Source organism: Sardina pilchardus, chromosome 18, assembly GCF_963854185.1.
Source record: "Sardina pilchardus chromosome 18, fSarPil1.1, whole genome shotgun sequence".
Taxonomy (NCBI): Eukaryota; Metazoa; Chordata; class Actinopteri; order Clupeiformes; family Clupeidae; genus Sardina; species Sardina pilchardus.
In genome coordinates, this window is record NC_085011.1 from 20,340,101 (window position 1) to 20,361,468 (window position 21,368).

Below are 21,368 nucleotides of genomic sequence, written 5' to 3' on the forward strand. Positions count from 1 at the left end.
AACAATGCAAGGAACTAGCGAAAGTTGCATGAGTATATGTAAAAAAAAAAATAGAATGGCATTTAAATATGTCATGACATTTTTGGAAACTGTGTTCTGTTTTGGAAACTGTGAAAAACGGCTGTTTTTCCAGTGTTATTTCCTTAGAATTTTCTCTTTAAATACGTTTCATAACCATAGCTAAACAACCTAGAATAAAGCTTCCTGTCTCATGTGTCTGGCTGTATCGTCTTGTTGTTTACCATTCAAGAAGTCTCTCATTCAGCCCTGATTCGGCCTGGCCATGCTTTAGGGAGCTGGGGGCATTTGGGCCATAGCCTAAGAGATGGAAACAAACAAGCAAAAAAAAAAAGTCTGAGGCTTTTTTTCCCAGATACAGGGGTTTACGTAATAGTGAAAATGCACCACTTTTTTGTTTCTTTTTTTTAATGCGAGACATGCTTCAAAAGTGGCAAATTATTTCATGATGTCTCTTCATTGACATCAATCAATATTGTTATGAGATGTGCTAAATTAAAAGGGCTAGTTGATGATAAAAGGGTTACATGTAACACAACTTTGTGCTAAAATAAGAAGTCCATTATAGCATCATTAATTATTCAACCAACATGACTATAGTTGACCTACAAACCAACAAATCCTATCAATCTTCAGGCTGCTTCTTCTTGTTGCTGGTTTAGTGAGACAGTTTAGTTTGATATTCATTGTCTCTCAGTTGATGGAGATTTTGATGGACCCTGAAAGAATTTGACCAGTGCCTTTTAATGTCTGTTTAGTGAAACTGGCCATGCGTCAGGTGATGAAGGTTTTGCTGCACTTCCAAGAGAAGAACCTGGAAGTGCTGTGTTTGTTTGGCTGTCAGGGTGAAGCATAATATTAGAGCCAGAAAAAATTATATCTGGGGAGCACAACAGCAGAATAACAGTAAATCCCCGTCAAGATGCCAACAGTCTGAGTTTTTCCAAGGGTGGCCTCAAGGACACCATTCCTCATAACCTTTCTGTATTCCGTAGGAGAGGAGGGAGAGAAAAAAAAAGATAGGTTATAAACACAGCATTAAACTGAAATAAAGTCTGAGCTCTCTGAAGTGATGTTCAAGACATTTCAGCTTGGTTTGCACCATAAATATCAAAGGTGCCATTGTAAATCTGAGTGTATGTGATTGCATGCATTAGACCTGCGCAAGGCCGAGAATAGAAACCACAGGGCCTGTCTGCTCCAACAGCGTGCTCTCGGTACATGATAATAATAACACTACCCGGATGACTCACAGCAAAGAGGTTTGTACCCTTTGAAGGTAAACCAAAGTCATGCCACCATTATACACCCACAAAGTTTTTAAAAAATCGTTATTTATTTATTTATTTATTTGTTTGCTCTGATATTGAACAGGGAGGCACCGCGTGCATTGATCAGCCTCTCTGCTCTTCATTGTCAGCCTACAGGAGCTAAGAGTGGATCTGATGTTGCTTTGTAAGCCTGGGGTTGATTGTGATTCTGTGATATCTGTATCAATGGGATTTTACATTTTAAATTACTCACACACACTCAAGATTATTGTGCAGCTCACAGTACAGGAGCCTTTCACAAAGAAAATATGCGAGGAGCCTTCACCTTTCTCACCGGATCAATGAATCAAACAGTGGAATATTCATCATTATCTCATATATAGGGTTATCAGCCTATATCTTCACATCCTGCATTTTCAAATAGGCTAGTCATAGATGTGAAAAAAATAGTCATTGGTTGAACCCCACTGGCAGGTTAACAAAGACCTGCAATAGCATGTATCTTTCAGTCTGCATGTAAACCCACAAGACAAGTGACCATGGTTGCCCAGATATCTAGTAATGCAATTTCTGCCAGAGATGTTTGATTTCAGACTGAAGTTGTCAGTCAGGGAGGTGCTGTGTTTATTGACTTTTACGTTGTCCTCTGAGAAGTCGAGTTGATATGAGGCACTCTGGTTTGTTTTGATTTGGCCCCTTGGATCGATGCAGGATCAAGGCAAGCCATGCACATGTACTCCCGATGCCTCAGTCTCCTGCTCTCATTGCATTTTAAGTGTGCAACGCATCCTCATTCCCAGGTTGAATATAACTTGCAACTTGCATTGCATATGCACATAAATGATGATAAGCTTAATAAGGCGTAATAAATATTTTCTCTGAGTGGTACTGTGGTGCTACTTTGAGCTAATGTTTGATAACATGGAGCATTACAGTAACTGCAATTCTAATTTGTCAGTGAAAAACATTTAAAGGTTGGATATTTGAATATTACATAATGAACATAATGAATAGTCATGGGATTGTGAGCTTATACGTTATATTATACGTATATCTGCTATTGCTCAGAGTATTGATTTCTCTGAGAAGCTGTGTAATAAGAGGCATGATGTACAGTACAACCAGCTAGTTCTAGTCATCAGATACTGAAGAAATCAGTGGTCTCTCAACCGGAGCAGATAAGCTCATATATAGAATGTATTGTGCATTCAATGACTAAAGCATATCATTTGTTAAAGGAGAGACATTTGACTATTTCATGGAAAATATTTGAATTTGATGCCAGCAACTCGTCTCAAAAAAGTTGGAACAGGGGTAACAAAAGGCTGGAAAAGTTGTGTAATGATAGTCAACCAAAGGAGGAACATTTCACAACTAGTTGAACTGGAACCATGGGGATAAAAAAGAGCAGCAGAAAGACTTGAGTCAATCAGAAGTTAAGATATGGAGGTATTCGTTGCTCTGTTTAAATGTATGTGCACGCAAATCATGAAATTATGGAAGAATAATGTTTATTATCATGAAATCCAGAGAAACCTTTACAACAAGGGACAGGGCTGAAAAAAATATTGGATGACTGTGGTCATTTGGACCGCAGGTGGAACAGAGATAATACCAGAGCTTTTTCAGTGAAGAAAATTATTTTATTTTAAAGGAACACTTCACCGTTTTTTTCATATTAATGTTATTCCCTTAACTAAGACGAGTTACATACCTCTCACGTTTCAATGCGTGCACTCACTGGCTCTGGTTCGCGGCGCAACTTAGCACTTAGCTAGCCCAATGCATTCAGATCCAAACAGAGATGAAGTTAGAAGCGACCAAACACCTCCATGTTTTCCCTATTAAAATACAGTTACACGAGTACAGTTACACGAGCTACTGAACGTAAGTAGGCTATTTCTACATAGTTACTTTGCATCTCTGAATAATAATGATAATAATTAGTCAAAGTCCACTGCAGCAACTTATTTTCAATGTCTGCCATTCAAAACACTTTTGCCGACTCCCACATTTTCCAACCATCTCAGTATCCCCCCTTAACAATCACAACATAGCATGCACTCAAAATTGCTTCTTTTTCATATTCCTTTAACTTGGCATTTGGACTTGGACATTGCGCAATGTCAGTTTTTAGCGGTAGCCTAGCCTACTTGGTGGTCCTCACAAAAGAACCCCCCATTCACTCTCTATGCTTAATATCCATTAGTGCAATGGTTGTGCTTGTGGGGTTGGAAGTATCTCAATGCATGCCAAGTCACTTGATATGTTGTCTTAAAGGTCAATGTCTTCCTTATGTGACTTGGCATTGAGATACTGTACTTCCATCATACCATATCATTGACAATCATTTGTTCTATAGGCCTAACATAGCCTACTTCCATTGAAACACATTGATTTTGACTTGACTTGATTTCCTCATTTTTGAGGTGATATGAAGTGATATCTAATATTCCCTTTGTAGGCTATAGGCTTTTGGTATCCAATATAGGCTATAAGCAAAATGCAGCAATTATTTTGAAGCTGACTGTATGAATCTGAATCTATATTGTTCAGATTAGATTTAGTTTTCTAGAAATAGCCTATGCTATGGTCTCATTTGCATATCTAAACATCACATTTCAGAAAACTTGCAATAGCCTACAAAAGAATATTTGCCTTAATGTGAGTAAACAACTGTGAAAGTTTCAATATGATGGTCCATAGTTTAAAATTTTACCCATTTCACCTGTAGTAAATCCCAATGGCAAAATGCATTGGAAATTGCTACCTTTGACCTTGAAAAAAAGTAGCCTATGTTCCACTAAATATAAATCGGTAGATTTTTAATATGTGATGCAGGAGGGTTTAAGGATCAATAAAAAGTATGAACCATCGGCCCTTTTTATGTTGTGTTTTGGTCTGATGCGCTGCCCTGCCCTACAGTTATCTACTAATCAGGAAGTTAGTGTTTCTGCATCCTGGTGGTTGCCAGCCATGTTGCCAGCTCTGCTAGGCACCACAGCTGCAACTACAAAGGTGTCGGATAAAAAATGTCCAACGTTATGAAACGTAAAAGGCCTTATGAATCTAAAATAGCCTACAAACAAGGATTTGTATAGGAGATTGAGACGGCTGAAAACGGAGAAGAATTTGAAGACAGAGTTCAGTGTTGTTCATTTGCTCCTGGACAGGTAAGAGTAAGTTTGGCTAACTTGTACTTAATGTAGGCTAAATGGACATTTCAAATATTCATGACAGTCGAACAAAGTTATGCATGTTCTTGCAAAGTAACGTTATGTTGCAATATGGAGGCGGTGGGTCGTCGATTTGAAAAAGGAATTGTTTGGGAAGTAAAACGGTGAGTAGGCTAGTCATTGCTAGCAACGTTAGCAATGCTTGATCAGAGTCCGTTCCTCTGTCATTATGCTAAGATGCAGAGGAAAACAACATTATGCACTTTGAGTACTTTTAAACAGTTATATTTTTGTAGAGCATATAGGGCTCTTGTAAGACTTTTAAAAATATTGTTATTGTTGTATGATATTCTTATTATTAGTCATACAAATAGGCCTAAGAGTAGTGGTGGTGGTAGTAGTAGGCTAGTAGTAGTAGTAAGTAGTTCTAGTAGGCTAGTAGTAGCCTAGGCTACAGTAGTAGCCTAGTAGTAGTAGCAGCAACAGTAGCCTAATGATAGTAGTTGTAGTAGTAGTAGTAGCAGCAATAGGAAAATAATAGAAGTGGTAATAGTACGTAGCCTAGTAGTAGGAGTAGGCTAGTAGTAGCAATAGCAGTAGTGGTAGTAGTAGTAGTAGTAGTAGTACTGTAGGCTAGTAGGAGTAGGCCTAGCAGTAGTAGCAATAGTAATAGTGGTGGTGGTAGTAGTAGTAGTAGTAGTAGTAGTAGTAGTAGTATTCAGTTAAAAAAAGAGTCCACAACTTCCATTAGGTTGGCCAAAACTACATTGATATCTCAAGAGTGATTCAAATCAATTAGGAAATGATGGAAATCTCCTGCAGCATATGCTGCTTATCTAGACTGGAGTAAGTAGTGCATGTAATTCAAAACTCTGGATCAGTCAGCAGCGGTTATCTTTCACTGGTACTTTAAAAAGACATCAGCATAGTGGTATATGTCAGTGTATGTACCAAAGCAATTCAAGGGTCTCCAGTCTTCAGCTTGAACTTCTGGAGCACGTGAGCAGTGCAAGGCTGTGGCACTCTGCCATGTGCCAATTTATAACATACAAGTGCTGACACAGTGGCCTATGCACGAAAAGCAGCAAATGATGCCTGTTTCCTGTGTGCACATTTGATTAATAATATCCAGGAGAAGAGAGGGGAAAACAGGGGAGATCAATCAGGCAGCTGACAGCTTTGTTCCATCAAGCGGCTGAGCTGGCACTGGATGACCAACTGGCATGAGGGTGTTGCGAATGATTAGTGACTTACCTAAATCGTGCTGAAGGGACTGATTGGAATATAGACTTGAGCCAAAAAGAGAGCAGGAAGAAGACCCCAAAAAAAAAAAAGAAAGTCCCCGTCCTGTAACCTTATAGACATGCTTGGCTGATGACCTGGAAACGATGTTTTGTTTTGCTTGTAGATGGATGCTTTTGTGCTCGGGTGGCTGTTGTGTCCGCTTGCACTCTCTCTCTCTTTCTCTCTTTCTTTCTCTTTCTCTCTCTCTCTCTCTCTCTCTCACACACACACACACACACACACACACACACAGACACACACACACACGTACACACACTCTCTCGCACGCTCCTGCTTCCTGTCTGTGCAGTGTTGAAGTCACTTGGCTGCCTTTTTTGCGTTCTGTCAGGACAGCATGCATTGTATGCGTTGTGGGTAATGATGTCAGTTCTGACACCATGTTGATGGGGAAATCATTTCTAAAACATGCGTCGTCATGCTCCACAGTGCTGCTCAATGACAGCCTTTCAGGAGTGTGCTTAAGTCCTCCACAAATGCTCCCCTCGCTCGCCTTGATGAGACGGCTGACAGCGATGCTTTGCTCCCCTTGAATTTCTGATGACTTAAAAGCTTGGAGACAAAGGGGGCATCAAGGTTAAGGTAGTGTGTGTGTGTGTGTGTGTGTGTGTGTGTGTGTGTGTGTGTGTGGTGTGTGCGGTGTGTGTGTGTGTGTGTGTGTGTGTGTGTGTGTGTGTGTGTGTGTGTGTGTGTGTGTGTGTGTGTGTGTGTGTGTGTGTGTGTGTGTGTGTGTGTGTGTGTGTGTGTGTGTGTGTGTGTGGTGTGGTGTGGTGTGTTTGTGTGTGTGTAGGATATTATAGGATTAAATAATTTCTCAAAACCTCAGTAGACATACAGCATTTAACAAATTACACTTTTATTTTGCGTCTGATGTCTGGCTTAGTCGTCTTAACGTCCGTTTTATGCCATTGAAACAAAACAAAATGAAGCAATATACTGTACCAGAGGGTTGTACAAGGAAACAACATATTAGGTTTTCAAAGACAAAGTAGGTAATTGCTCTACAAACCGACATTTTTAAATCTAAATGTCAGTGTTTTAGTTAAACCAAACACAGATAAAGCAGCTAAACAGTCTTGCTATTTTCCACTGTTCAGATGCGTCTTAGTGAGTCATCTGTTTAAGGGACTGCTCAATTAATCACAGTACCCAGACATGAACACCACAGTGATCTGTTGTGATTTTATACTTTTTATACACAATATTAGCCTTGTTGACACCAGATCGTTCTCAATTGAGAGTGGGTCTGGAAAAGGTTCATTGACTTACGACTTCCAGCAGGGGCGTAACTAGCAGTGAAATTAATCTTAAATTGGTGCATTAAACTCTTACCAAATCGTTCCAGAAGTGCAGTAATCTTGTAAACTAAGGTCTCAAACACAGCTGTTTACTTAATTCCAAAGAAATACACGTCCATGCCAGAACAGGGATTGTATATGCGTGCCCGTGTTTTAGGGACATTGGAGATTGGCTTCAATGGCCAGGCACACCAGACGGACCTGCAGAGCAAAGCCCACATTTTCCAAAGGTTCATATGGGTATTCCCTGGCTAATCCAGCACCGTAGCTGAGATTCTGTAAAATCATGAAATATAGCTGAATACATAATTCATATACAGTTCTCCTAAATTAAAACCACTTACAAATTAATCTTCCCCAGTGATATATGTGTATAGGAATACACACTCCATCAAACATGAGTTGTGTAATGAGTATCCTTTCTAATGCAAATATCAGCATCAAAAATGGTGCTAAACAACATGATCTGTTCAAATAAGAGCCACAGCATTTCTGTGTGATATTTCTGAGGAATGAAGATGCTGTAAGTGATGATTTTTTTTTTTGCGGTCTTCCACCAGACTTGGCCTCTGTGGGAGTCCGCCTCCTCCCTCCTATGAGTGGTGTCCACGCGTTAAGTCATTGGCAGGCGGAGATGGAGATGTGTTTGGAAGGTTCCAGAGTGATTAATACGGCCAGCCTGTGTTTAAATTTGAGTCGATTTAGCTGATTATAGAGTCCAGGACAGTCCCCGAGACTGTTTTGTTTTTCTTTCTGTGTGCATCTAGCCAAAGCCAGATAGCTCACTCACTCCTTAAAAGTGTTGCTAATAGCAACTCTGAGGCAAATTATAGGCATAGCCATAAAACGGTAGCTATTCTTGTCCTAGTCCTCAAAACACTGACAGTAAACAGTAAAAGGCTACCTTTTGGAACGTATCAGCCAAACCTTTAGAGACTGGGGTAATGGGCCATGGAAAATTAGCATGTAGCTACTTTGATTTGATTGATAACTTGTCATTACTTTTTGGTCACCTCTAAGGAGCAATGTCACATACTTAGAAGTTTGGTGCAGGACTTGACATGCAAAGCCTCTGAGGACATTTGATAGGGTAAGCAAATTCATGAATAGCAATGTGCTCTTGTAGAAACAGGAATTAGTCAGCTTATGAAAATATCTTTGTAATAATTAGAATGGATGTCAACATAATAATGTACATTTTTTTTAGAATCTTTTTTTGGCAGTTGACCCACAGCTTTTCCCATCCATTTTCAATTTCATCGGTTCAGATCAGCTAATCCCTATATAATTTATGCTTGTTCTGGGCCTTTTCCTCCCCTATCCTCCTACTTTGACCAAACTTTGTGTGGCGGTATCAGGCTTAGCCTTCCTGCAGTTTGATAGGGCTTCTTATTTCAGTCCAGCCACGGCGACTCAGCTGCGTATCTCTGCTTACATTCTTTTGGCACTTATATCTGACACAAAATCCAATCAAGCTTAGTTGGCCGCTGGTCCTGGCAAAGGTTCTCCCCTCTTATCTTGCCATGCGCCCTTGTCACGCTGACTGCTATAGCAGTTCTATTGCTTTAAACACACTTTGATGCGGGGGAGTTCAAACTATTGATTAATGCGTAGCTCGCAAGCACTTTTTTACCCTACCTGGGAGATGCCACAGAGGCCGAGAGATTGAGTGGCAGAGCCTGAGACACAGCTGAATCTTCTCTGCTCTACAGCCGTATGCTTTTATGGCATGCTTCATATTAATCTATCGATTATCAAGGCAATTTCAGGTTGGAAAGTCTCTGTTGTGTTGCGATTTTACGCGTGTGCCATCATTTTACAATAGTCATACTGTACAGTATATGCTGCTGTATGCATGTGTTGCTGTTTTCCATGAATTAGTTATGTTCTCTCATTTCTGCACTTGAGTCATTGATTCAGACGATGTGGCTAAAAGAGAGCCCATTATTGCTGTCTGGAAGATGCCTCCAGTGAGGTAATGTGTGCTGAACAGTCAGTTTTACAAGTTGTGGTCAATAATAATTGTGTTCAGAGCTGTTAGTCATGTGTTTGCATGCTGGCTAGCTGGCCATAGGTTGCATAGAGCCCCTTTGAGGAGAGGAACAGAGGGAGGGAGAGAGGGAGGGAGCGAGCGAGAGAGCAAAAGAGAGAGAGAGAGAGAGATGGAGAGGGAGAGTGAGGGGAATTTGTTTACTGCATTTGTACGCGATCCCCTCAGTAAGCAACAGTGACGAGGGCGTGTTCCATAAATCCTAACAAACGCAGGGGTGTTTTTTTTTTTTTTTGCACCAGGGATGGAAAGGAGGGCGCATGCGAGAGGAAATTACGGGGATATAATGCCATCCATCTCTGCCTCGACTGCTCGCAGCCCGCCGCTCCTTTGTTTTCGTCAGTCATGCATTATTTAGTATCGCCTTAAACATCATCACCGCGCTGTCATGAGGACGTCTACGGCTCATTTCGCAAGCCAAGTAACGAGCCAATTTCTTAAAAAATAAGCATCTCCACCCACACTTCTACCGGTGATTTAATTATTGATTAGCCTGTTGCCCGTGTTTGATGTGTGCTGGGTGAAAATGATGTTGGGCCAACTCAGAGAAGGCAGTGTTTTGTCAACTGAAATGTGTTTGCTCTTTCTATTTCTTGAAATGGTGCAAAATTGTGTGGAATAAAGATTGATCATCCCAGACAACAAAAACACAGACCGAGGAGATTGGAGACCTGACTGTAATGATAGTGACCAGACATTGCTCGCTAATTGCAACACAATTTAAATCGATGTTTTCTTTTTTTATATATAAAAAAAGAAAAAAAACATGTCTGCTTATTTTATTTTATTGCAACCAACCATTGCATAATTTTAGTGCAGAATTACACAGAACTATAACTGATGTAACCATGGAAACCAAGGATTAAAAGGAGCCTTTATTATAACTTTAGTCAAGTGAGACGAAGGCCAAGATGAACTGCGGCTGCAATCTGTCAATCTCTAATCCAAAATGGTCATTGTAATCGCTCTATAATATTGTAATTACACATCTTTTTGATCTGTCTGTATGTGGGGGCGGTGTTCCTCTGATTTGCACAGCCTGTAGGTGTATCAAAGTTGCTTAATTGCAGGAGTGGAGGGGTGCTGTGGCCTGCAGCAAATCTTCTTTATGTTGGTGAGATCACGCCTGCATCAGTAACTGTCGTCTGCATATGACTTTGTGAGCAGAAACAAAGAAGCTGTCATGATCTGAATGATTTGGGTGTGTCTGGCGTGGCTGCAGGAACCAAACAGAGATGTGCCCTATTTTAGGTGTGGACTTCCTCCACACAAATGTCACATTAAGCTAATGAATTATGCATAGCTTACTTTATCTTTCAAAGAACTTAAATTGCACAGGCGCCATTAAGTATGTCTTAACACAGAAATACCACAGCATTACAGCACCACCAGAGAGGCTGTGTTCTCAATTCCTTGTGGCTCTCTCTGTATTCCTTCACTCCTCCCTCTCTCGTCTTATCCCTGCTGAAAAAAACAGCAAGAAACCAGCTTAGGCTGGTAGCTGGTTTTAGCTGGTCTTTGCTGGTCTTTGCCCAAAACACAGTTATTATTGCTGGTCTTTGCTGGTGTAGCTGGTTAGGCCACCAGCTAGACATGCTGGCGTGACCATCTGAGGAAGCTGGTCGTTTGGGATACAACTGGTTTAAGATGGTCATGCTGGTGACCAGCCTGTCAAGCTTGACAAAGATGGTCAAGCTGGTTTTCTAGAATAACCAACATAAGCTGGCGTGGCCAGTAAAAACCAGCAATGTAGACCAGCAACACCAACTAAAATGACCAGCTTAAGGTGGTACGACAATCAAAACCAGCTGAATTACCATCATAAGCTGGGTAAACCAGCTGAAGGCGTGTTTTCGCGAGAGTTTTGCTGGTCTAGCTGGTTAACCATCAAAGGGTGGTCAAATAAGATGGTTAACAAGCTGGTCAACCAGCAAACCACCTTTAGCTGGTCAGGCTGGTTTTTTCAGCAGGGATGTTTAATTATTTTAGTTTCTGTGTATGTACATATACTCTAAAACAGCGTATCATATATTTTATACGTTATCATTATTATTATCGCTGTTGTTGTTGGATAGTTGTTGTTTGCTGCGCCGGTTCCCTGTTGTTGTAAGTATAGTTAACGGCGGAGGATGTGAAGCTGTTTAGCTGTGAGGCCCGCATCCCTGTGTCATGTTTTGCCTGACGCGCAGCACCATGAAAGGGCCGGAGGCTCCCCCAGCACACCTCTCCGAGGGATCCCTTTTAATCAGCGCCTCCAGTATCCCTAGCGCTGCACACAGTCAGCATGTATGCAGGCAGAGCACCAGGACGCATACAAATACTGAGCTGTGTGTGTGTGTGTGTGTGTGTGTGTGTGTGTGTGTGTGTGTGTGTGTGTGTGTGTGTGTGTGTGTGTGTGTGTGTGTGTGTGAACATATCACAGTCTTTGTTCAGGTTATGAGTAAGGTTCACAGACACCATTAACGAGCAGGCTAGCATGATGCAGCTAAAAAAAAGACACAGAGAGAGAGAGGGATGGTGGTTAGAGTGGGAAAAAGAGATGGAGAATGAGAAGTTGAAAGAGAGAGAGATGGAGAGCGTATGATACAGTGACAGACAGATTCTGTGGGGGAGAGTGTGTTGTTGTTTAGTCAAAACCACTGCAGGGCATCTCTTCTGCCTTTTCTCTTTGGATGAAGGCATTGTGGGAGCAGTGGAATGGAAAGAGGCTCTCTTCAACTTAAGATGAGAGTGGGCTGTGTGGCCAAGGTGTTTCAGGACAGGTGCATGACATCTTTAGAAACCTCCACTCAAGCTTGCACACATTCTCTCTCTCTCCCTCTCTCTCTCTTTCTGTGTGTGTGTGTGTGTGTGTGTGTGTGTGTGTGTGTGTGTGTGTGTGTGAGAGAGAGAGAGAGAGAGAGAGAGAAAGGAAGAAAGGCAGTGGGAGTGTGTTGTGTGTTACTCTGCTAATCAAGTCTGTTTGTATTGCTGTGCACCTGCTCCTGCTTGTTGGAGAAGTGGTCGTTGAGTAGCTTTGATAAACCTGTGGCCTTGGTCATCATGGTGTTAAAAGGACATCTTGATAGTGTGGGCTGGAACAGCAATCACATGGCTCCTCGTTAGAGGTTTATTTGTACATTAATGTTGGATCTTTGAACACAAGTAAAATCCATTTGTTGTAAATCACCGCAAGGCAAAGGCAAAGACTGCATAAATAATAAAATAAAACAACAACAATTGGTTGCATGAGGCATTGCACACACACACACACACACACACACACACACACACACACACACACACACACACACACACACACTCACACTCAGTCACACACTCTCACACACATGCACACACGCATGTACGCACATACACTGTACGCACACACACACACACACACACACACACACCACACAAACACACTGATACTCACAAGCAAACATAAGTGAACTGAACACACCACTCACCCAGCCAAGAGCAATAAATTAGATGATTAAGATGACTGGAACAATATATAATACAAAGCAAACTTTATTTCACTGATGTCCCTGTGAATTCTCTTTTGAAAGTTAAGTGTCTTAAGTCCCAAAACATATTCTTTAACACTCTGCTCAAGATCTCATCACAAAATTGAGGTGATCACCCACTCCGTATAGCCATAGTGAATGAAATAGAAAGATTTACTCTCTAAAGGGCTTTTCAGAAGGGTTACCGGATACTTACCCCCACTACTTGCATATCACATCAGCAAATTACAAATACACCACCATTGTGTTTTCCAACCACATTTGACCCCTCTACTTGGATTTATTGCAGCATGGCCTATACTGTTATGTCAGCTTACACAGTGAGCGCTACATTTAGTTTATTAAACCCTCCTTTGACCAGAGTATTGATATTCAGATTTTCATCTCAATATCCAGAGGGCATAGTCCAAATGCATACTATACTTGCATGTATGCTGCAATGGACTGTTGCCAACTGAACGTCATTAAAACAAGTCCACTGTAATGCTCACATCTTTCTGTGCCTTCCTCTTGACATATTACTAGTGGGCATGAGGTAACCGATAACAGGCCATATGTTAAGGGACTATTAGCCTAATGCTATGGTCATTGAGCACGAGGCTGTAGGTTTGTGGCACCCACATTTATTACAAAGTCCAGCACTAGGGGCAGTAGAAGTTATCTAAAATCTATTAAGAATCTAAGATTTGTTGGGCTAACACAATATCGTGTGCAGTATTTTAGTTTTATTTGGTAGGGAAAGTCCTCTTCAAGGTGCACTTTCCATGTGTTACTAAGCACTCTGTATCAACTGATCATGATGTGTCAAGTAGTAATATTAATTACAGTCCAATTAACAGAATATCACACATCTCTTGAACTCAGCTGATTGATGTATTTCTTGCTTGTCAATGGTGCCTTTGGTTGGTAACCCAGCTTCAATTAACTAATGAAAAAAAAATAAAAAAAAATATGTCAAAGGTTTGCGCAATGGTCAGTCTGTTTCCACCATCACTCACCACATTTATGAAGATGTATTCTGCCTCTGGTCACCAGAAGGAGCTTCAGTAAAGTGCTGAAGATTAAATGTGTTCTTGGGTCTGCAGTTAACTGTTGAAGCTTTTTTTTTTTAAACAAAAGTCTAATTAACAATAGCCAGTCAAAAACTCCTCTCAAGGCAGTTGCACTTGTATGTGTAATTAGTGGGTGGTATTGGCCTGGAACAAGTGGAAAGAGGGCATGCAGAATGTGTGGCTCAACAACATTGTGCTGGGCTTTTTTCTGGTTGCTATTGTGCTGAATTCTCAGTGGAGAAAATGACTAAAACCGTCATCCAGAGCAAAAATCCTCTTTTCCATGGGTTAAAGCAACACACGCCGAAAGCTTTCTATTCGAAGAAAGCAAATTTAGCTTTCTACTATTGGTATGCCTGGAAAAATTCTGGAATAAGATAGCAATAGCAAAAGCATTTTTTTCTTACATACTTCTGCAAATATATTTAAAAACAGCATTTTTATGGCTCTGGAATTAATCATGAATGTAATGACACATCACACAACAGTTTCAGTGTCTGAGTAATCAAAATATTTGTGCAAAAGTGGATTTGCAATGACTTTGCTAAATTGTCATTATGGTTAGACACCCAAAACACCATTCTACTCCATCATAATTTCTTGTAATAACACCAGTCTGGCATGAAACATAAAGCATGACTCAAGAACGAGTAGCCACAGAAAAGTATTCACAACCAATCTGACAGCTGTTAGCTGATAGATGCAGTAGGAATCTATCTAAGAGAATCATGTTTTTCTGACATACAGTAGCAGCGAGAAAATAGCCTTCTATCAAGTCAATTTAGACAGACAGAGCTTTGTGGTAAATTGAACATAGCCATAACATAACATAGTAACAGTTATAAAGTTAATGGTTCCCAACTTTGCACTTCGTCTCTTTTTATTGGAACACACAATTTCAGTCAAAAATAACCATTGATTTTTTTATGAGAACCCTTTCTATCATCTTAAAGGTATCCAATTCAGGTAGGTTTTGTTCCACTCCTGGGCTTCCCCTGATGTTGAAAGTAAGCCTACAGTATGTATTGTATTCAATGGTTGCAAAAACAAACTCTTTCTCTTGGACATGGTACATGTTGATTTATTTACAAACCTGCAAAGATAATTTCCGAAGAGCCATGTCGACTGACAAGATAATATTACATGAGTCAATACAAATTGTAGGGTATTGTACAATTGCTGTAAAGAAATTTGTGATTCCCCAGGACGTTGGCAAGCACATTGCAAGACTGGTTTTCCGTAGCCAGCTAGGCTAGGGCTGTAGAGGGCGCATGATTCTCCCTATAACAAGTTTGTTTACCATCAGAAAGACTTCGAAGCTGTTATATGAAGGAACAAAAACTAACATAGGATGCCTTTCAGCAACATACATGCATGTTGCTGTTCTTTAGTCTTGCCAGAAAGACAGTCACAAAGCTTTTTTGGCACACAAAACTCCATATTTCACTTTTAATGCAGTTTTGAGTCACCCTATACATGCACTTATATTAATATAGTGTATAAATCAAGGACCCACATAGGCATGCCGAATCTGATGAAATGCATTATTAACCGAGATTCAGCCGACAGATGCATCTGTTTTATGTAGCTCTATTTTACGGCAGTGTGATAATTCTTCCAGAATGTTATCATAAAAAATTACCATCAATCCAAGAGATTCTTTTGAATTGTTTGTCTAATTTATGTTATCTCATATGCAAATGTGAAATGTGCCCAGCTTTATTAAGAGGTATGGATTTGAGAGGGCCCACGTGATTAACCAGTGTACTAGTAATGTCTGCTCATGTTTCTAACGCAATTGAGACTCTTGAACAGTTGCCCTCTTCACATATGAAATGCAGATGAAACTGGTGGATATACATTGTAGTTGATAGGATATTGTGGAACTTTTTTTCAAAGACAACATGGTGTAGACTAGATAATAGCCATGTTAATGAAATTATTTGAATGACTGTAAATAACATCTTAACTATGTCAGCCTACCTCGTTCTTTCAAAAGGAAGACAACAAAGCATCCATCACGATTGCCATTTTTAATTTCGTGTATGAAATGATTCCCCCAGTGTAAACCATTCCAGTGTGTGACCCCCACTTTGGTCTTTCTCTCAAAGAAATGAGGAGAAACCTGGTGAGCACCAACATGGTGATAACACCTATAAATCAATACCATTGGTAGGACAATTAAGATGTAGTTCATCTTTCAGAATACAAGGTTAGTGCACAAGGGCAAACTCACATGCAGGGCAAAGAATCCAATCCATAAATGTATTTAATTTGCAATAAATCAGACCTTTGCTGAGCAGACGGATGAATTGAATACTTCATCATAAAAAAAACCCAAATAATGCATTATGCAACATTATTTTGTAAAATTTGATTTGCAAGAAATTCACATGGACAGTTCAGATATTAAAGAAAGTACACGCTGTAAGGTTAAAGCAATGTTCGCTGTTCCTGTGTTGACAATCAATAGATGTTGTTGCAGTTGTTATGCACCTCTTTCTCTTTTTTGGACATTTAAGTTATTTAGCAAGCGATATTTAGAGGTAACACTTTGCTTGCAATCTGCTTCATAAGACCCAACCTTGTTGTAACACAATCCTTTGTGCCATACATGTATGATCATTATCTGTCATTTTTCTTGAGGGCTCTCAGAATGGCAGATATCACAACAGCCACATTAGCAAATTGTGATCACCCTGTCATGGGTATTTGTGGCTATCATTTTACGTAAACTGAATATCCAAAAAGCATTCTAAATACATTTATACTGTACATGATTATAAAGCATTTATTCCACATAATAACATCTGACAAATCTATTTAACTACTGTTAAACCACTACTCAACCACCCCCCCCCCATACTGTACATGCATGGGCAAGCCTCAATCATTCTGAAGCATTATGAATAATTTACAACCAGTAATGAAAGGGGATTCTAGGTTTACCAATTACTGATTAAGCAATGCTGTGACTGTCATAACATGACCATGTCACGACATCAATATGACTTGATTGTGTTTGCCTCATGACGAAGGGGTCATGTGCATTGGTAGTGTTGCCCACTTGATTACCTTACTCATTGCTCACGAACAAGTGATGAACGCATCCCCAACTAAATCCTGTTTGTTGGCACAGCAGCATTGGCAGGTTGCCGAGCTTTTAAACCTACAGTTTGAACAGAGCCAGCGTCATCTGATCACAGTCTGGATGTTTTCAGCCATATTTTGTGTACTCATAGAACATCAGCTGTTTGGAGAGATGGTTTACTCCATCTGTGATCGGCGAGAATAAAAATATAATTATCTAGAATTTGCTGTCATGCTGTCACATCAAAGCATGTACATTTGGGCAAAGCTTTTAAAAAGTTGAATAGCATTGATGTTTGATTTATGCATTTTAGGGACTTGTGGATTTGTATATTGAGCTACGCGTGTAATCCTTTCCTGCATTTTATTGGCTACACAATATTTATTTTGCTAAAGATTGTACATAAAGCTTGAGGGGTTTCAGCGTCAATTTCTCCTTAAGAAAGTAGCCCTCATTAACCTCTCGCATGCATCATTGATTGCTAATTTCCTGTGTGATTGTTAAAGTTCACATTGGATTGTAAATGCGTTTTTAATGGGTTAATTACTGTCACTTCATAACATTGCATGCAGACTTAAATGGAAGTAAGATGAGATTGTGAAGTTATTAAATCAACAAATGGATTGGTGGATTGGCTGATGAACACTGATTGGTGACAGTGGTGGTGTTACTATAGAGACTTTTTGCACTCCCCAAACAAATCAACATGGCTGCTCCAAACGTCCAAATCTTGTTAGCACATTTGTGTAGTGGACGCAATGCATGCAAATGACTTTTGTGACCAACATTGCGTGAATATTAACCGTACCTCTGTGTGTGTCTGAGGGGCTGCCACAAAGAGAAGCCATTGACAAATATGTTTGTTCCTATGTATACACAATTTGCAATCAATTATATTGACTGGAATATGGTCCTTATTGGTGGTTCTGACTTCTAACTTTATGTAATTTATGATGTTAGACTAATTATGATATGGATTTCGACTTGATATCCCTTAGTTATATTGTAACTACATTCATACAGTAATATTCTGTGCACCCACCCACACGGTGTATAAACAAGAGTGCAAGAGTGTTGTATGCAAATAATAGTAGTAATAATAATGATACTTATAATAATAATAATAATAATAATAATAATAATAATAATAAAACATATTTTGACCATACCCATAGCCACAGTACCCAATAATAGCCCAATAAAACAGAATCAGATTGTGCTTTAATCAGGAAGATGGATGAAGAAAAGAAGTCCCATTCAGACATTAAACTAGCCAAAATGTAGCGCTGTGGAACAGAATATACCTCCATAAGCTACCGTTACATTGGGTTAGGGATAAGTCAGAATAAGGGTCAATGTACTGTTGCATACTTAGGATTACTGTATGATGTTACACACCAGTATTAGAATAACAATGGCAATATAAAACAAATTATAGCTGCTTTTAAAATTTATATTGATTGATTTATTTTTCTTAAATAACTCACCTCAGTAATGTTTCGCAAATGACCCTAGTCTCTTGGTGACCAATAGAAATTCTGTTACTGGTGTTGTGAACAGTTTCTTTTTGTCACTTTTCTTCCAAAAGCAGGGCAACTTCCCATAGTCAACACACGCCTTTGATCAACACGTCATACGGTCTCATCTTGGCGACAGAGGTGTTTGCTTCCCCTATTTCCTCTGGATGCTTTTCCACTCTCCTTGTAGCATGCCTAGACGGATCCCACGTGTATCAGAACGGCCTCCCGCTGCGCTTGCTTTAACTAAAAAGCGTTGTCACAAACACGCGTCGTTGCAACTGAGCCTGGGCTGGGCTGCGCTGGGACCAAAGCCATCAATGTCCTCTGCTCAGAAAGCATGCTGCAGAAATGTCACAACATGCAAATGGACTCTGCTCTCATTTGCATACAGGGGACACTAAACATTATAAAGTATAAACAATATGTGATAAAATGAAAACATTGTTCACCCTTGATGCACACACATCACTTACTGTAAGATTCACAATCCATCTGGTAAATGTTGTTAGGTAGAAGGATACACCCCATTGATATAAACTTGTCGTTGAATATCTTTGTCAACAGTGGGCTTTTGATAAATGCATCTGTCACAAGCAAACAGATTCTTGACCAACGATTGTACTGTAGCTATTTCAAGATTAAATGCCTTTGACTGGATGAAGACCTACAGTATACTGTAGATCCTAACGTCTGTCCATTTTCCACTATGTTCAACACATCCATACACTGCACATACACCTTCTTTTTGTGCCCTTTAGTTGGCTATTCTCTAACCTCTTTACTGTTGGGCAAGTTGTTGTTGACATACAGTACCTAGTTGCTCCTCTTACATACAAGCACAGCAATCTCACCTACTTAAACAGTTAGGCTATTTCTTCAGATTTGGGTAAGGGAATTAATGTGGCGGAAATAGTATGGAGTATAAGCAGCATTACTCAGTGATATGCATGTTTCTGTGATGTACTTAAACTCCTGGGACTATCTCCACAGGGGGCTGCACAGCTTGGACCTGACATGTTGGTTTATTTGTGTTCCTTTTAAAAGTGGCTAATGTTTTGATATTTGAGTCAAATATATCAGGTCGAAGCATCTTGGAATCTACAAAATAGGAACTCTTTCTTGATGAATGCACAAGGGAAAAAGAAGAAATTTAGCTTTCATTGCCGGCCTATGTGTTAATTCTACCCCATTAACAATTAATGGTGGAATTATTGACTAGAATTCTTTAAAGTAGTCTCAGTGTAAATAGACCCACTCTCAGCACAAAGTTGCTTCAGGTTGTTGGTTTTGAGAATTGAACTCTCTCCTTTGCAAAGGTTTCCAGGAGAGGAATTACATTTCTCGAACCAAACCTGTGTGCAGTGATCCTTCTGCATTGTAATTGTGTTAGATTTGAATTGAAATGATTTCTCATGCCTGTGCGATGTCAATACAAAATGAATGCAGAGGTGTTGTGTTCACAAGTGGCACTGTGGAAAGCTAAAGCTGGGGTTTTAAATATTGGTCTTTTGTCATTCTCACAGGTCAACCTTGTGGCGGCATAGTGCAAGGTCTCAATGGCACCATAGAGAGTCCAGGCTTTCCCCATGGCTACCCGAACTATGCTAACTGCACCTGGATCATTGTGACGGGGGAGCGGAACAGGATACAGCTCTCCTTCCACACCTTCGCTCTAGAGGAGGATTTTGACATCGTCGCCATTTATGATGGACAACCACTGCCTGGCAACTTGAAAATGAGGTGAGATCGTGCCTTCAGGTCCTATGCACTGAAGTCTATTATGGGTTAGGCTATACATAACACACAGACATGCACATACGCTGTGCGCGCGCAAGCACACACACACACACACACATACACACACACACACGCAACTGAACTGAACACACCACTTACCCAGCCACATACACACATCTCCTCTCTCCTCCTCACATCTCTCTCTCTTTCTCTCTCTCTCTCTCTCTCTCTTTCTTTCTCTCTCCCTCTCACATACACACGCTCACACCAACACAGCTGTACACCATGCTTTATCACAAATGTCAAAATGATTTGTAATCTCTGTAGAATGTTTACATATGTATCAAGCTTGAAAAATGTCCTGCGATTCAAGTTGAGCATTATCCACAGCACATGTTGGAGTACTGTAGACAGGTTTGTGCTTTCATTGCCATGGCCCTGAAAAAAGAAACAATTGTACACCCTCTCTCCCAACTCAACCCCAACACACACACACACACACACACACACACTGAGCCTGTACATTTGTAACACCTGACAGTTTGCTGCTTTTCCCTGGATTGCTCGCATCCGTCCAGCGTGCTGCTGAAGGTGCATCTGCGAAGGCACAAAAACATCTTTGAGCCGTGCCAAGGTTGCACTTACAACTTTTGAGGAGTGCCATCGGGCTGGTGGTTGGGCAGTGCAGACGCACAGGGGCCTGTAATGGAGTGGCCGATCAATAGACGCTCGGAGGGGGGGGGAAGAAGTGCAAGAGCTTTGAGTGAAAATGGACGGCCTATAATTAGAAGCAGGGTGCTTTTAAATGTCAGATGATTAGCACATGCGTTTGCATAGGGGATAGCCTGCGAGGGGATAGAGGATAGATAGAGAGGCTAATGATGCCGGAGATTGTTGTGGCAAAACAACCTCTCCAATTGTTTAAATCTCCTTTTCTTTCTCTCTCACCAAGAGAATGGTTGCGTAAGTGTGCCATTGGCAGATGGAGGATTTGACCCTGACAGTGGTATTTAGGCGGAGTGCCTTTAAAGTAGCGGGTGATGCAGGTTTGACGCGAGTTGCTGTTGTCTCATGAGGAGAGGGGGGAAGATGTATGGAGGCTTTGCTTAGGCACCGCTGTTGCATTTGTTCCCATTACAAGAGCCGCAGTAATGGCTCTGTCTAAGTGGACCATTTGCCATCAACACACAGAGTTATGCAGACACGGACACACACACACACACACATGCACACACATACACATACACACACTCGCTCACGTACACATACACACACACACACACACACACACACACACACACACACACACACACACACACACACACACACACACATTCACGCACG

The 21,368-nt window shown here is 40.5% G+C and overlaps 1 protein-coding gene across 1 annotated transcript in view; it reads left to right on the plus strand.

Annotated features, from left to right (window-relative positions):
• Positions 1–787: 787 nt before the first annotated feature.
• LOC134063580 (CUB and sushi domain-containing protein 1-like) overlaps positions 788–21,368 on the plus strand; it is a 232,763-nt gene continuing 212,182 nt past the window's right edge. Inside the window, exons 1-3 of the mRNA XM_062519171.1 lie at positions 788–863; positions 1,176–1,235; positions 19,811–20,027. Of these exons, the coding sequence (XP_062375155.1) occupies positions 788–863; positions 1,176–1,235; positions 19,811–20,027 (353 nt within the window). The remainder of the gene's footprint in view (positions 864–1,175; positions 1,236–19,810; positions 20,028–21,368) is intronic.